Below are 17,339 nucleotides of genomic sequence, written 5' to 3' on the forward strand. Positions count from 1 at the left end.
TATTTCTTTTCGCTGTAAAGCTTGTTTTTTAAATGCTTATTATGTATTTTAATCTTCGAATGGATGTTTTATGGATTTTACTTGATACTGTGATTGTCTTGTTTATTGTTTTGCTATGGCTTTGAGCTAATGCAATAAAACAGTTCAACTAACTAACTTTTAGAATTCACTGCCACAAGATTTAGTGATGGCTGCTAGATTAGATGGATTTAAAAGGGAGTTAGACATATTCATGGTCTAACAGTAGGTACTGCCACTGTAGATAAATTAGACTTTTGTGTTCAGGGGCTGTGTTTCTCAGAACACCAGTTGCTACTGGGGTTGAGGATAAGAACACGGTAGGGCTATTGCTTTCATCCCGTCCTTGTAGAAGCATCTGGTTCTCCACTGTTGAAAACAGGATGCTGGACAAGGTAGGCTTTTGGTCTGATTCAGCAGTGCTGCTTTTAGTTCTGTGTGAGAATCTTTGAGTCCCAGATCGCAGGTGTTGCATTTCTAAATGGCTTCACTTTTTTTATTTTAAAGTGCTGAAGCTTCCCCAGCCGAATGTTGCCAGCATGCCAAAATCCTGGAGGACACGCAGTTTGTGGACGGGTACAAGCAATTGGGCCATCAAGAGACACCCTATGGGGAGTTCCTCAACAGGCTGCGCGAGAACCCTCGTCTTATTGCTTCTTGCCTGGTTGCCGGAGAGAAGCTCAACCAGGAGAACACTCAAAGCGTCATTCACACTGTGTTTACCTCCATCTATGGCAATTGCATCATGCCGGAAGATGAAAGCTACCTCCTCCAGGTCTTGCGTTATTTGATCGAGTTTGAACTCAAGGAGAGTGATAACCCCAGGCGGCTCCTGAGGCGCGGCACTTGCGCCTTCAGTATTTTATTCAAACTCTTTTCCGAAGGGCTCTTTTCAGCCAAGCTTTTTCTCACTGCCACCTTGCACGAACCCATCATGCAGCTGCTGGTTGAGGATGAAGACCACCTAGAAACTGACTCCAACAAACTGATTGACCGCTTTTCTCCCGCTCAGCAGGAGAAGCTCTTTGGAGAGAAGGGCAGTGACAAATTCAGGCAGAAAGTTCAGGAGATGGTAGAGTTGAATGAAGCCAAGTTGGTGGCCTTGGTGAACAAGTTCATTGGGTACCTCAAGCAAAACACCTACTGCTTCCCACACAGCTTGCGATGGATCGTATCCCAGATGTACAAAACGCTCTCGTGTGTGGACAGGCTGGATGTTGGGGAAGTCAGAGCCATGTGCACTGACCTTCTCCTGACTTGCTTCATTTGTCCTGCGGTGGTCAACCCGGAGCAGTACGGGATTATTTCTGATGCCCCAATCAATGAAGTGGCAAGATTTAACCTGATGCAGGTAAAATACCTTAATAAAAAAAAAAAATACGTCCATACATTCCAAAGGAGGAGTTATGATAAACAGTAGCAGCAAGAAGGCCAAAACTGGTGTTATGGTACCTTAGGAATTAATGTATAAGTTTGAGTTTTAAGTATATATAAAGGTAAAAAAGGTAAAGGTCCTCTGTGCAAGCACCGGGTCATTCCTGACCCATGGGGTGACATCACATCCCGACGTTTACTAGGCAGACTTTGTTTTATGGGGTGGTTTGCCAGTGCCTTCCCCAGTCATCTTCCCTTTATCCCCAGCAAGCTGGGTACTCATTTTACTGACCTCGGAAGGATGGGTCAACCTTGAGCCAGCTACCTGAAACCAACTTCTGTCAGGATCGAACTCAGGTCATGAGCAAAGTTTGGACTGCAGTACTGCAGCTTGCCACTCTGCGCCATGGGACTCTTTTAAAATATATACACTGTTTTTTTGAAATCAGCATACAAACCAGTGGCTATTTAAAGGAATTTTAAAAATTGACCTTAGAAAGGGTATTCTAAGTTTTAAGAAATGAAAGATACTTCTAGATGGAGGATTTTTGGTTATTCTACCATGCAGGTAGACCACGTGACAGACGTAGTGGTCAGGGTTGTTGCAAATGCCAGATTTGCCCAATGGCTGTGTTTGCAAAATGCTACACATCTTTTGTACCTCCTCTTTCTGAGTGTCCTTTTCCGTAGTTCTGGCTTAGTGCAATATTTATGTATTTGCAAAATTTATAACCTGCCTTTCTGCCCTCATCAGGGCCACCAAAACGGCTAACAGGTAAAATAAGCATTTTAAAAATATAGCTTAAAAACCATTCAACCAAACAAAAACACATTGCTAAAATAATTAAAGCCAAAGCTAAAATATACATATAAAAATAACAATTAAAACATGGGGCAGAAAGGAGGGAGCACCATATGAAAGAAAAGTCTTCAACGGCTGGCAGACGACAGCAACAAAAGGGGACAGGCGAGTCTCCCTGGAGAGAGTTGCAAAGTTTTGGTGCCACAACCAAAAAGGCCCTCTCCTGGGTTGCTCCCTGCCTCGTCTCAGAAGGCAGGGCCCCCCAAAGCAGGGCCTTGGAAGATAATGGTAGTGGTTGGGTGTGTTTGTAAGGGAGTAGGCAATCCTTCAGCTATGTGGGTCCCAAGCTATATAGAGCTTTAAAGGTAAACACCTTGAATTGTGCCCAATACATTGGGAATTAGACTGGAGTGATTTTGTCCCTGTGATCCACTCCAGTCAACATCCTGTCTGCAGCATTCTGCACCAGTTGAAATATCTGAACACTTCTCAAGGGCAGCCCCATGTAAAGCGCGCTGCAGTAATCCAATCTAATGGAAAGATGCTTCTTTCTGGAGGCAGTTAAATCCTTTCTGCCTTGTCATTACCCATCTGAAATAATTGCCGGTTCCTTCTGGCCAAACTTGCCAGACCTGCCAGTCAGGATGCTTTATAGAATGTAACGGCCTATGGGTGGAGATGAACTTGCCAAAAAAGGAACCAAACCCCAAACAATCTAAATTTATGGGCTGTTAAATTGTTTTACGCTTCAGAGCTAGAGGGAAAAAATATTTCAAATGGTACCAAAGTTCCTTGGTGCTAGCATCAGATTTTGGGAACCTGGGATTTTTCCAGCTGCTCATCACTGCAGGTCAGAATTGGCTTACCATGTCATGACAGTGGTGTGGCAACAGTCACCTTTCTTGTTTGGAAACTTCAAAGTATCCATTAAATATGGGGAACAAGGATTCCCTCCAGGGAGTCAGCACAGAATCTTTTCTGCACAAAAATAGAGATGGTTATTATTTCTTTTCGTTGTGTCCCAAATGGCACAGATATTTGTCAACAGGAGGTGGGTTTATAGCTTTCTTAGGGGGGGTGTTAATAATTGTTGAGGGCTTATTCATAAAGCAGGCCTGCTCTGTCCGCAGAAACCCATGCTCAGGGCCAGAGAAGTGTTTCAAAATTCTTGGAGCTAGCTGCTATCCACCAGGCTCCCAAATAATATACAGTCCCTTGCTGCCACCAGGTTTTTAGGAGCCTAGCTGCCACCAGGTTTTCTGCCATCATGTGTTTTTCTTAGAACAAGTGAGAAAGCATCCCAGCTTCTTTTTATGGGTGCTGTTGCAGTATCTTTTTGTTGTTGGGATTTGGTGGTGGTGACTGATCTTTCTTCTCGTATCTCTGGGCAGTTTGCTCACATGACCTTTTTACTGTAGAAGGTTGAATGGTAAGAGGGGGATGCTTTGAGGGCAGGTGTCCTAAACCAGCATTTAAAAGGCAATATAGCTCTTTATGAAGACAGCTGTCATGGCACAGCAATGGGATTGAGTACTGAAAGGCATTTGTGTGTTAGCTTGTGATTTCAGAGAGGTTATGGATAACTTGGGGTCTTGTGTGGAGGAAGGCATCTAGAATCTATTTGGATAGAATCTATCCCACAGTCAGTTACCTACCTGTTGGCCTGCCAAGGGAAGGGACAGACAGGAGGGGAAGCTGCTAGAGAGCTGCAGGTATGTTTCTCTTTTGTTTCCTATGTATGTGCCTCTTCTTGAGGACAGAGAGAGTGCAGTCCTGTAAAGAGTTACTCCAGGCTAAGCCCAATGAAATCCATTTGATTTGCTAGTAATTCTGTTTAGGATTATGCTCAATACCAAAACCTTTAATGGCATAAAAAGAAACCTTAAGTTATACAATAAAATATTACATATGGCTCAAATAGTGTTACAGACATAAACAATATTCATCCCTGAGTTTTGTCCTGTCGTACTTTTAAGACACTCTGAAGGTATTTTGCCGCTTTCTCAATTATGTTGGGAGAGCGATTATTCAAGAGAAAAGACACCTTTGCAGGGTCAGATAATCCAGTCTTGTTTACCAAGATAGGTGTTAACAGTTTGGATCGAATTTCATCATAATAAGAGCAATAGAAAAGCATACCGTATGTGAAGTTGTTTCAATACAGCTCTCCCCACAGGGGACTCTGTTTAGGATTTCACTGACAAACTGCATTAAGATGATATTTGTTCAGTTTCAGGATGAACCTCAGAAGACTTCGGGCTCCCTCACTTGCAGAATTCCGTTTGTACCTAGCCAAAGTTTGTTGCAATGTTTGCATTGTGTGAAATGATACATTGCAGTTACTTCCTTGTTTACAAACCAGGATTCCAAATTGGGATTAAACTGTGGTTTGGAGACTAGTGGATAGATGGTTCAACTAGATGACCATCTTCTAGATTCTCCCATCCCTGTTCTGTGAAAGCCAAGAGGCCGGGCATTTTATATTCTGTACTTAAGCGATGACTGAGCAGATGTATATACTATGATCCATGCGTAGTCCTCTGGCACATTTTCAGTGCGTGTGAAAATCAAACTTCAGACTAATTTACTTATTAGAGAAAAAGGCTTTGTGCACATTTTATGTAGTTTTGTACAAGCAGAGACATGAGAACTATTAAACAAGGCACCCTTTGAGTTGAGAGGAAGGTATTCAAAGATTTAGTAGCAGTATAAAAACTGTGTTTAGCTTTGCTGTGAAAGTCTCCATATAAAATGTTTTAATTCAAAGGCAGATGTATGCAGTGTTTCAAATCTTGGCAAGTGAATATGAGTTGGTCTTGAGGGGAGGCCCTTCTTTACCATCTGTGTCTAACTGGCTTCTTGTTCTAGGTTGGGAGACTTCTTCAGCAGCTGGCGATGACTGGTTCTGAAGAAGGAGACCCTCGTATGAAGAGTAACTTGTGTAAATTTGACAAAGTAAGAGCCAGGAGTGTGCAAACTGTATCTCTGTGTGTGTTTGATGTATTCTCCTCCTGTGTAATGTTAAACCAGGAGATAGTGCTGCAGAAGGCTTTTCCCGGTTGCAAAGAGTACCCTGGCGCTCCCAAAAAGACTTTTGCTGTGCTCTTTCTCTGAGCTGTGGCAGCCTACTAAAATAATATAAGCCACACCTATTTGCCCATCCAGTCTACTCTGACTGGCAGCTCTCCAAGATCTCAGGGTAGAAAAAGGTACTTATTGTGTTTTATTCCATGTAGCTTTCAAAGTTAAAAAGTGGGAGTACCACACAATGAACAGAATTTTAGTCAGTTAACCATACAAGCTTTTAGTCTCCAAATCTATTAATTCTTCTACATCTGCAGAGATTTGCTTATACATAAGAAAAATGGGGGGGGGAGCTTTAAAAACTTTTTTAAAAGCATATGGCAGGTGCCGGTTGGTCTATTAAAACATTTCTTATTTAATCTAACCAATTAATTGTCTGCCCTAAATGTTTGCAGTGCCGCCATTAAAAAGGCACGAAGTGTTGCCTTTTGTCTTATTGTGTTGCTTTTCCCTTGTGGGGTTTTATTACTTACCAGTTTTTATGCTGCTGCTCTTTTCAGTGCTTGCTCTGTTTTCTTATGCTGTGCTTTTTTAGGTTTTACTATCTTTGTCCTGTTTTTAGTCCTGTTTTTAATGTTTTTATTCTCACACTTCTAATTTTTTTTGGTGTTTTAGTTTATTTAGCTTTCTTTGTTTTTGTCAGCTGCTGTGGATTTTTGTAGGTAAACGGGAGGAAAATGTTAAATATAAAAGAGGTACTCACTGATAACAGGATGTGTAGGTACCTGTCACTGTTTTCTGAAATGTTGAAATAGCTCAGTGAAGCTTGGATTTTTTCCCCCCTTTGCAGGGCTGCGTAGCTGCATTTCTGGATGTTGTCATCAGTGGGCGTGCAGTGGAAACCCCTCCCATGTCCTCAGTTAACCTTCTGGAAGGGCTGAGCAGGACTGTGGTTTATGTGACCTACAGCCAACTTACTGGCCTGGTAAATGTGTGGACTGTTTGGTGGGATTGTGCAGATATTTGCTGAAAGTTTTTTTTTTTTGGTGTGGGGGAGCAACTCGTTTGGGTGTACTTCCTGCCTGTTTTGATGAAACCTGCATTTTCAGGTCAGCTTTATGAGGAATGTCATGTCTGGCGACCAGCTGAAGGAAGATCGGGCAGCTCTGGAAAACGTCCTGTCAAACTTGCCCCAGAACAAGCCGGGAAAGAGCAGCAGCCTGGAAATGACCCCTTACAACACCCCACAGCTCTCGCCAGCAACCACTCCGGCCAACAAAAAAAATCGATTGCCTATAGGTGAGTGAGGAAGGTCGTGGCTGGGTTTTTGCTTGGCTTAGTTTCCTGAGGAGGCTTTTGGAGGCTGTCCCCTCTCCTTTTGTCATAGGGTGCTGGTTTTTAAATGTTCTAGTCTGTGGAACCATTTTCTGCACTGACATGAACCTCTGTGTACCTTCTGCAGAGCCACATAAATATTGTGGTGCATATTATATGGTGTGCAGTCAGATCATGCCAAGCGTTGGCCCATTTTCTTGGGCCTCGTTGATGCCCTGTTTGAACAAATATTGCCCTCTGGAACACTCCCAAAAGTCTCATGAATCTGCAGGGAAACTTCACTGCAATCATCAGTTTTCTCATTGAGGAACTGTCAGTAAGCTTGCAAGGAATCACAACATTCCCCAAAATTTATTTTAAAAGCTGCTGATACGGCGTGGTGCTGGGTATCTTAGTTCCCTAGTCCTTTGCCATATGTACAGCTTAGGACCTCAGAGTCTTACACTTTTGAGAGGATTATATAGAGTGTTTTACTGAATAGATGCATGGAGTGGAATGGGATCAGAAAGACATCTAATCCAACTCCTCCAGCTCTGTTCCTCTGGTTAGTATCCTTCTAGTACTCTGGTGGCTTCGCATCTACCTGGGTGTGGAGTTTGCTACTGGAAGTAGGCAGGGCTGTAAAAATATTAATCATCTCCTTATCCCACTTTTATCTTGCCTTTCTTCCCACATGTGCAGGGTAGTTTAAATGGGATTAACCCATTTTATTATTGCATCAACCCTGCAGAGTAGGCTAGGATGAGAACTCAGGAACTTTTCCCAGACCACCTACTGTGTTCAGGGCAGGATATAGATTTCAGTCCAGGTCTCCTTGGTCCATGTCCATTGTATCATACTGGTCTCAGGTGATGGCATGCATATTCATTGGTTCCAGGCTTCAACTTTCCTGCCTCTAGAAGGGACTGCTGGGGGTAGGGGAAAGCAGGAAAAGTTGGTGGCTGTCAGCACCTACCACTGAAAAATCACTTTATCCAACCCATTCCGAAATAATTCCTGGGTGCCCGTGTCTTTTAGCTGTTATTTGTTCTGAAACATTTGCTTTTATATTTACTTCACAACTGAACGAGTATTTCTCTTATCCAATGGCTTGATTCCTGTTTCTTTTTAACACTGTCAACTCAGGACAACAGTTGGCAGCTATCACTGCCTGGGACACGTCGGCCACCAACCTGACTGCTCACATAAACCTAGTAACCCCTTTTGGTGGGTAATGGAACCCTTCCCTTCTTCCTCTTCTTGTTAGCTCCTCCATAAAGCCATTGCTCTTTTGTGTGCATGTTTGTGTCACCAGTTCCTCTGCAAGAAACGAACACCTTCTTTTGTTCTTTAAGGAAGCTTGCTGCTTTTCTTCAAAAAAACGTTTTTTAATAGCTGGAGAAAGCGTTGAGAAACTTCAGTTAGAGTTAGTGCATGATAATCTGGGGCCAGATCCTTGAGATGAGTGTAAGGGGGGGAATTCCAGAGAGCCTCCACTTGAATAGTAGATTGCGGTTGTGGAATGCCAACCAAGACCTGGTTCACCTGTCTAAAGAGGTGTGCTGAAGCACTTCTGCATGCTTGCTAGGCTGTCATGCTTATTTTCTTCCATGCGTATCTTGTCCGTCAGAAGTTGTTCCTCTGTAAATTTCAGAAGCAGCTCTCCAGGAATTGCACATCCTTCATGCTTGCAAAACCCACTGATCTCAGGCTGCACTGTTGTCATCACATGTGTGCGAATTTTCTCTTGGATTTTAATAATGGCAACCCGTTTACTGGATGTATATTTTTAGAACTCGTAATCTGCCTTTCAGTTTAAAAAGCGGGATCTTTTGTTTGGGCTATTTACCTTCTCTTTTGAAGTGACTAGCTGTGCGTTGAGCCAATTTATAACAAGCCACAAAATCAAAGCCGTTCCTGGACTTACTGCATCAGGCTCTGGGGTGGTGGTGATGGTGCTTGAATGTTGTCCCTGAGGATGGGGAGCAGGATCCTGTCCCTATATATTGGAAACTAGCATGGGAGCAAGATGTGGGCTCCAAGAAATGCTGATTTGTGTTCACAGAAGGATGCTCCCTTGCATACACGGATAGGGCAGCATTAGAATATACAGCTCTGTCTTGCAGTCTGAAATGATTCGGTCCAGTTAGAGACTCCTGCTACCCACAACATGGATACAGGTTAACTGGATTTAGTCCCCACCGCTCGCATGGATTTTGAATCAGAGTTTAGTCCAGGTTTAGAATCCTTGTTTGGCGTGGAGGGGGGGAACAAAGCTGGGTTCACCTGAGAGCAGTCATTCATACATCATGGGTAACCAGAGTTGGTTTCTAACTGGGATTTTCCACACCAAAAGAGCAGAGAGGACTCTGTCAATAAGCATGTTGATTCAGTATTGGTTAAAAGTATAATCTGAGTGCAGCCTATGGTTTTTGTGTGTGCGTACATAAAGTGTTTTATGTTTCTCTCCTGTTTTTGCTTAGCTTCTCCTGTATGTCATGTTTGCATTAAAATAGCATTATAAAAAGTTTCAGAGCTGCCGAACATTATTCTGCAAACCCTTCAGATGTTCAGAGTTGGTTGTTTAGGACCCAGTACGGTGCTCGTTGCTTGAATTTAGCGATTGTCCAAAATCCAGAGCCCTACTGTAGCCTTGGCACGGAGCTGTTCCAACAGCTGTCTCATTAGCAGCATGTGCTGCCAGTGTGAGTCTTTTGCCTTCATGTACTCCCATTAATTTGCTATCGTCTTAAAATTTGCCAGGAATGGTGGGGCAGAGATGAAAGCACACAGGCTACTTTGCAACTGATGCTTAGGAGATGGTTTAAAATAGCAGAGAGCCCATATCTAAGATGTGCTCCTGTCCCTTTTCTCTGTGTTCAATGTTTTGTCTTCATCACTTTAGAGTGAGGATCTTCCCAGTTTATTCAGATGTCATGTACTGATGGTTTAAGGATTGGTGTCGCTGTTTGGCAAAAGAAAGGAAAATTTCTATTGTGTTAATTGTAGACAAGCTGGAAAGCTGCCCTTGTATCTTTTTAGGGGTTAGCAAAAAATGTAGATTCTGTGGAGCTCTCATTACTGTTTCCAGACATGCCCCAAATTTACTGTAATTTAACATCTGGAACTGTAAATGCAATGTGATTTGAGGTGAAACAGTAGAGTAGGTCAGATTATCAGGTGGAAAAGATTCTGTCAGGTTAGGTAGGCTTGGTTCAGATATAACCTAAAGCCTTGGTTTATTTTAACAACTGTTTGTGAAACCAGTAGCTCAGTGGTACGGCATCTGCTTGGCATGCATAAAGATCTCAGGTTCAGTCTCCAGCATCTCCAGCTAAAAGGGTCACGTGATGCTGATGTAAACAACTTCTGCCTGAGACCCTGGAGGGCCATTTGCAGTCCGAGTAGACAGCCCTGACTGTGATGGACCAATGGACATTATATTTAGTATAATTAATGATTTGGCTTGCATAGATGCTCACTTCAGTCCTGGTACACCTGGACAAAGGTTGGCTTCATCCCTTTTGCTCTTATCAGGTGTTTCTGTAGCTGGGGAGAGGGTGAGGGCAATGCTGGGGAAGAAGCCAGAATGTATGTGTCTTAACTGTGGTTTGGCATGACTAACTGTGGATAATAAACCAACATCAGACCATGGTTTCTGATCTTGGGTAGTGGAGTGGCCCACTTTTGTACCATCATACTACCCATAGTTTAATTAAATTTTGTTCACTGTCTGAACTGAGCCATAGATTGCTTTTTCAGGGAAAAGGATGATGGGGAGTTGGCCTTTAAGCGTCTGTGAAGTAGTGGTAACTGATATTAACATTACTTGTGGAAGAGTATCAAGAAGAAGAGAAGTGTGGTTTCACCTTTGTAGAGGACCAGCTGCCATGGAGGTTGCGTTCCTTGTATCTTCAGAAACTGTGCAAAAGAGGTCGATTTTTATCAACTGCAATCTTTCCCCCCTGCAGAACAGCCTAAATTCTTTCTTCTGTGTATAAGGCTCTTGTCCTCTATTGAATCTAGCCATTGGACCTCTGGAAGGTCTGTGATTCTAGGACCTTGTGTGGTCAGTGACCTTGTAGCTAGAGATAATGTGTATTGTTAAGGTTTTCCCTGAATGCATCTTGATGGAGAAGCATGTGGCAGTAAGATACCAATAGGAAGCTTCCATGTACTTCCAAGCAACTGGAGGGGATGTGATTGTTGCTCTGTGCTGCTCGTGTGCCTGTCCCTAAATGTCCCCTTGCGTATTCTTCAGTCTGCATGCGATAGAGAATGATTACCTATGCAAAGTCATTATAGAGTTTGAATTTGTCCTGTTTTGACTTGTCGGTAATCCTTGTATAAAATGTTCCAGCCACTCGCAGCAGAAGCCGGTCGAATATGCAGATGGACCAGCACGCTGACCACGACGGGCCCTCCCAGGAGACGATACCAGAAGTTCAACCGGAAGAAGTCTTGGTTATATCCCTTGGGACCGGACCCCAAATAACTCCAGGAATGATGTCAGAAAATGAGGTATTGACCCATGTGGGGTTGGTAGAGCTGTGTGGTAAACACAGGGAAATAATGCAGAAGTTGTGAGCTGCCATAAAATTCTGAATAGGTGTGCTGCCATTTTAAATAGCAACTAAAAGCATCTTGTCCTGATTTGTTCAACATTGAGTAATCAGGAAGTAGTTTAGCATAAGTCCTGGACTGTTTCCCTGCACATATCCATTATGCTATAATTTTAATGTGGATTTTATAAGTTCCAGGGTGGGGGAGAAGTCTGTAAATATGATTCAAAGACAGATTGTTCAAAACAAGTATAGAATGAGATGCACAAGTTTTGTTCCAATACAATGACTGCATGACCTAATCTTTTATTCTTTAATAAATGTTCATGGGCTTGTTTGATATGTGTTTCTTGGATACATATTATATCAGCTTTTTGTTTAATCAATTGGTGAAATACTCTGTTTCTTTTGGATGGTGAATTCAGTCCGTTTATATTCAGTGAGACTATCTGTAGTTTCTCCATGTTGGAAAGTTTTCTAATACGCCGCCGCTTCACTCAGTTTGGATGACTCTCCACTCTCTGTCTTCTTCTGTTGCTGCTCATCACCGTTTTTCCTCTTAGGGCTGGTTTTTGGCAAGTCTTTCTTCTTCCCTGGGGATCTCTCTCTGCCGTTTCTGTCTTCAGTTTGCAACTGTCTTAGAAATCTGTCTGCTTGTTGTTGATTTACAATCTTCTTCCTTCCTGTCGGTAAAGATATATCCAGTCCTGCAGGAACAATCCAACGATATCTGATGCCTCTGCTTAGTAAGAATTGTCTTAATTGATTAAATTCCTTTCTTTTTTCCATGACAGAACTCGGTAAATTTTGGAATATCTGAATTCTCTTGCCTTTATATTCCAGTGGCTTATCTCTTTGAAATCTTAGTATCAAGTCTTTCGTTATTTTTTGTGTGAATCTTACCATGATATCTCTTGGTACGTTGTTCCTCGCTGCATATCTGGAATTGATTCTATAAATATTGTAGATTGAACAGGGTTTGTCTTCTAGCTGAAGATAATCTTGAATCAGTTCAGTAAAAGTCTCCAACAAGTTAATTTTCCTGAAATCTTCTTCAAGGCCACGAAAACGTAGATTGGCTTCTCTGTTCTGAATCTAAGTTCTCAATTCTAGTTTCAGCATTAGATTTCCAATTTTCATGTTCTTGATTCTTATCAACGATCTGGGAATTGGATGCTTTTTAAAAAAAGGAGTGGTGATTTATATAAGGAACTTACAGCTTCAAATAATAACAGAAATCAAGGATCCCGAAGGAAGATGCCTTCTGATTAAATTAAGATCAATGGAGGGGGAAATTTGGACTTTGATGTGTATTTACGCACCAAGCAATGGTAGACAACAATTTTTTGAAAAAAATATTTCAAATAATGTCAGAAGAGCAGGAAGGAGAAATAATGATATTTGGAGATATGAATGATATCATAGACCCTAAAATTGACATATCTAAGAATCACAAAGGAGGTCGCCTTCCGAAATCAGTAAAACAATATATGGACTTATTGCCGATTCAAGATGCTTGGAGAAGTAAAAATAATGGAAAAAGAGGTTACACGCATTATTCTCAAAGGCATGATTCGTATTCAAGAATTGATATGTGTTGGCTTTCAAAGACATTGTTAATCAATTTAGAAATTGTAGAAATATTGCCAAAGATACTGTCAGATCGTAACCCAATTGAATTGATATGGAAATATGGTACACCAGGGGCCAGAAGAAGGACTGGATAATAACCTTTTACTGAAAAAATAAGTTCTACTTCAGTGCAAAAAAGAACTAAAATTTTTTTTGAGCTAAATCTATCACCTGAGATTTCACTTGCAACACTATGGGATACAAGTAAAGCTTTTATGAGAGGAAGATTGATTGTCATTAACTCTAAACTTAAAAAACAAAAAAGACAGTGGAGACAACAACTTACAGAAGAACTTCAGAAGTTAGAGGAGCAGCATGTTAAATTAGGAAAAAGTATCCTGAAAGAGATTAACAGGAAAAAAAGCAGAAATTGATTTGATCGATACAGAAGAGATGCAAAAGAAAAATTTATTTGCAAAACAAAAGTTTTTTGAACACGCGAATAAACCTGGAAAATACTTAGCATATTCTCTTAGGAGACAAATGGGTAAGAACACAATAATAGGAGTCAAAATAATGCATAAAGTCAGCTATAAGGAAAGAGATAACAGATCAATTTGTAAAATACTTTGAAAACCTATACAAAACTCATAAAAATTGACACAATCAAGAAGAGGAGATAGATAGTTTTATCAACGATTCCAAGCTAAATGTATTTGAAAAAGATGACCAATGGTGGGATCAGAATATCACTATGCAAGAGATAACTACTGCTATTGCTAAGCAGAAAACGGACAAAGCACCTGGACCAGATGGCCTAACAGCAAGATAGTATAGATGCTTCGAGGAAGAATTAGCTCTGCACCTGCAAAAATTGATGAATGACATTCCAGAAAGCGGCAGATGCCCAGAAACGTGGCAAGAAGCACATATCACTTTAATTCATAAAGAAACGACCCTCAAATTCCAGTTTCGTACAGACCGATTTCTCTGTTAAATGTGGATTACAAAATTTTTGTTTCTATTTTGGCTGATAGATTAAAAAAGAAAATTGGACAGGTAATACATCCTGACCAAACAGGCTTTATTCCGAAAAGACTTATGCGGGACCATGTACGTTTTGTAATCAATGCCATAGAACATGTAAAACAGAAGAAAAGTAAAACAGCTTTTATCTTTTTGGACGCGGAAAAAGCTTTTGATAATATTCAATAGGACTTCTTATTAAAGATGATCCAAAACCCGAGCTGTGGCAACAAGCATGTTAAATGGATTCAGAGCATATATCAGAGACAATCTGCAAGACTAATTATCAATGGGAAACTATTGAAATCAATAAAGGAACCAGACAAGGTTGCCCACTATCACCGCTTTTATTCAACTTGGCACTGGAAGTTTTAGCTACCAGAATAAGGCACGATAAAAAAATTGGTGGGCTGAAAGTTTCAGGAGAAGAATATAAATTGAAATGTTATGCGGATGATGTGGTGTTAATGTTGGAGAATCCAGCAGAATTGATAGAGCATTTTATGGAGGAAATAGAAAACTATGGTTGACTGTCGGGATATAAAATAAATAAAAACAAAACGAAGATTATACTAGAAAATGTCGATAACTATGAAAAACAAAATATTCAGCTGTTGACGGGATGTAAGATGTCAGAAGAGCCCGTTAGATACCTGGGAATTTATCTTACTGGGAAAAACCAAACACTGTTTAAGGACAACTACCAAAAGACTTGGTCGGTGATACAGAAAGATTTGGAGAGATGAACAAAACTAAACTTGTCTTGGACGGGGAGAATAGCAGTAATTAAGATGAACTTGTTACCAAGATTAACTTTCCTTTTTCAAATGCTTCCAATTCAAATAGAAGCTAAGACGTTGATGGATTGGCAAATTTGTGTGTGGGCCTGGAAAAAACCAAGAATTAACTTCAAAATCATGCAAGATGAGAAGAAGAGAGGTGGATTAGCATTGCCAAACATCAAATTATATTATCAAGTGGCAGGACTATCATGGATAGTGGACTGGATAAAGAACCCCGAGCAAAAAAGCCTTAAGATCAAAAAAGGACTGTGGAACAGTGGATTTCATTATTACCTCTGGAAGGCAAAGAATTCAGAGATCTTTCGAGAGAAACATATTATCAAGGATAGACTGATGAAGATTTGGGTCAGAAATAAAAGTAGATTGAGCCCCTCACCTCGTGGGTAATGTCTCCAACTGATACTTATTTAAGCAAGGGAGAGAAAAAAGACATAGACTATATAACATATCAAGACATGCTGAATGATCAAGGAGAAATAAAATCTTGGAATGAGATAAAGAAGACAAGGAAAATTGGATGGCTGATATATAACCAGATGATTATGAAAATACGACAAGACTGCTACCAACAGGGGACTATAAAGAAGAATACTGAGTTTGAAAATTTAATTAGCAAAGAATCTGACCACATTTTGGGAAAGATATATAAACTACTACTTAAATATGAAACACAGCAAGAGCTAGTCAAGTCATACATGATAAAATGGATGGAAAACTTTAAAAAGGAGATTACTATGCAACAATGGGAAAGACTGTGGACTAAGTCAATTAAATTTACAGCCAGCAACAATCTACGCGAGAACTGGTATAAGCAATTCTTTAGATGGTATATTACTCTAATGGACATTAAAAAGATGGATGAATCTTATGATGGCCGTTGCTGGAAATGTAAAGATAAAGATGGAACTTATTTTCATATGTGCTGGTCATGCAAAAAGGTCAAGAAGTTTTGGATACAAATACATCAAGAAATGCAGAAAATACTCAAAATCAAATTTCCTTTGAGTCCAGTAACTATGTTGTTAGGGATGGAACCAAAGAATCTGCAAAGTAACCATAAAGAACTATTTGGATACTTGACAACGGCGGCTAGATTAGTATTAGCAGCTCTTTGGAAACAAGAGGACATTCCTGATTTGGAAAAGTGGTAACAGAAAATGGAAGAATTTGTGGTGACTGCCAGATTAACCAACATGATGAAAGAAAAGCCGATGGAAGAAACACAGAAGAAATGGCAATGTTATTTTGAATATGTTAAATGGAAAGAATAGATTAAAATTTCATAAATAGCGATATTATAGATAATGATTAGGTTATGTAGATACAGGATATATTAAATATATTGTATAACACTGAAATAATCTTATAAGAGGTATTAGATGTAAGAAGAAATCTATTCCCCGAAGGAGCAGAATCTGTGTGACTAAATGTTGCATTTTTTTTTCTTGTTAAAAAAATAATAAAATATCTTGGGGGGGGGGAAGGTTTTGTTCCAATAGAGGAATTTGGTTAAGAAATTCCAGGACTGCTAAATTCTACTGAACACAGGTCACGTATCTTGAGAAGTCATGCATGTGTTTGCAGGATCCCTTCATTAACTGTATAGAAGTCACCAGCACAAGATGTAGTGATGGTCACTACCAATGGTGGCTTAAAAAAAAATTAAATCAATTTGTTGTGGATAGGTCTTTTCATTGCGGTTAGCCACGCTAGCTAAATGGAACCTTCATAACCAGAAGCAGCGTACCTGAGAGTACCAGATCACAGGGTCGAACAAAAGAGAGCCACCCATTCCTGCTTTGTGTTTAATCTATGTAGTCATTGGGAGGGTCATGCTTGCAAATGGACTGCTGGACTTGATGGACCTTAGTCTTAACCCAGCAAGGCAACTTGGGTCGAACAAAAGAGAGCCACCTATTCCTGCTTTGTGTTTAATCTATGTAGTCATTGGGAGGGTCATGCTTGCAAATGGACTGCTGGACTTGATGGACCTTAGTCTTAACCCAGCAAGGCAACTTAAACTTTCATAGAAGTTGTGAAGACCCTCTGGGCAGGAACTTTGTCATTTCATTATTCTGTACAGAACTCTTTCCACCATAAGCTCTAAATAAACATTACCAAATACCAAGAGGTCACCCTCCCTAATTTTGCTAGTCTCCCATTATTTCTGTCCTGCTAGTCTGTTTAGGAGATAACTATATAGAAATGTGTTTATTTTAAGGGGCTGATATCAATATTAAAAACATAAAAGTCATGTTAAAAGAAAGCACAATGGCAACTAATTCAGGTTGATAAACCTAAACCACAAACCAAACGCATTTCAGCCCACTGGCCTTCATCAGTGGTATAATAAAATCCCTTGTAAAGCACACCTACACATTATACAACATGTATAACAGTATTATAATAGAATTACAACTGCCCAGGTATGTATGTTTTGGTTGTCAGAAAAAAAAATAAGAAATTGAGATTAACTAGTTAATATTTCTTATTTTTTTCAGACAACCCCAACATACATACCTGGGCGGTTGTAATTCTATTATAATACTGTTATTCATGTTGTATAATGAGTATGTGTGCTTTACAAGGGATTTTATAATACCACTGATGAAGGCCAGTGGACTGAAATGCATTTGTGGTTTAAGTTAATCAACCTGTATTAGTTGCCATTGTGCTTTCTTTTAATATGACTTCTATGTTTTTAATATAGATGTGTGTGTGTGTGTGAAGTACCGTTAAGTCGCAGCCGACTTATGGCGACCCCTTTTGGGGTTTTTGTGGCAAGAAACTAACAGAGGTGGTTTGCCAGTGCCTTCCTCTGCACAGCAACCCTGGCATTCCTTG

At 40.4% G+C, this 17,339-nt stretch overlaps 2 protein-coding genes across 7 annotated transcripts in view; one reads left to right on the plus strand and one right to left on the minus strand.

The window, feature by feature from the left end:
- Nucleotides 1–17,339, minus strand: part of MAPKAP1 (MAPK associated protein 1) — a 408,697-nt gene that overhangs the window by 121,808 nt on the left and 269,550 nt on the right. The window lies entirely within an intron of this gene.
- Nucleotides 1–17,339, plus strand: part of GAPVD1 (GTPase activating protein and VPS9 domains 1) — a 54,193-nt gene that overhangs the window by 15,723 nt on the left and 21,131 nt on the right. For 4 of the 6 annotated variants that reach the window (XM_056860936.1, XM_056860939.1, XM_056860941.1 and 1 more), the window contains exons 3-8: nt 526–1,369; nt 5,063–5,149; nt 6,069–6,203; nt 6,328–6,517; nt 7,679–7,759; nt 10,893–11,053. In XM_056860936.1, the coding sequence (XP_056716914.1) occupies nt 526–1,369; nt 5,063–5,149; nt 6,069–6,203; nt 6,328–6,517; nt 7,679–7,759; nt 10,893–11,053 (1,498 nt within the window). The remainder of the gene's footprint in view (nt 1–525; nt 1,370–5,062; nt 5,150–6,068; nt 6,204–6,327; nt 6,518–7,678; nt 7,760–10,892; nt 11,054–17,339) is intronic. The other 2 variants (XM_056860940.1, XM_056860942.1) reach the window with 1 other exon arrangement.

Source organism: Euleptes europaea, chromosome 14 (assembly GCF_029931775.1).
Source record: "Euleptes europaea isolate rEulEur1 chromosome 14, rEulEur1.hap1, whole genome shotgun sequence".
NCBI classification, from domain to species: Eukaryota; Metazoa; Chordata; class Lepidosauria; order Squamata; family Sphaerodactylidae; genus Euleptes; species Euleptes europaea.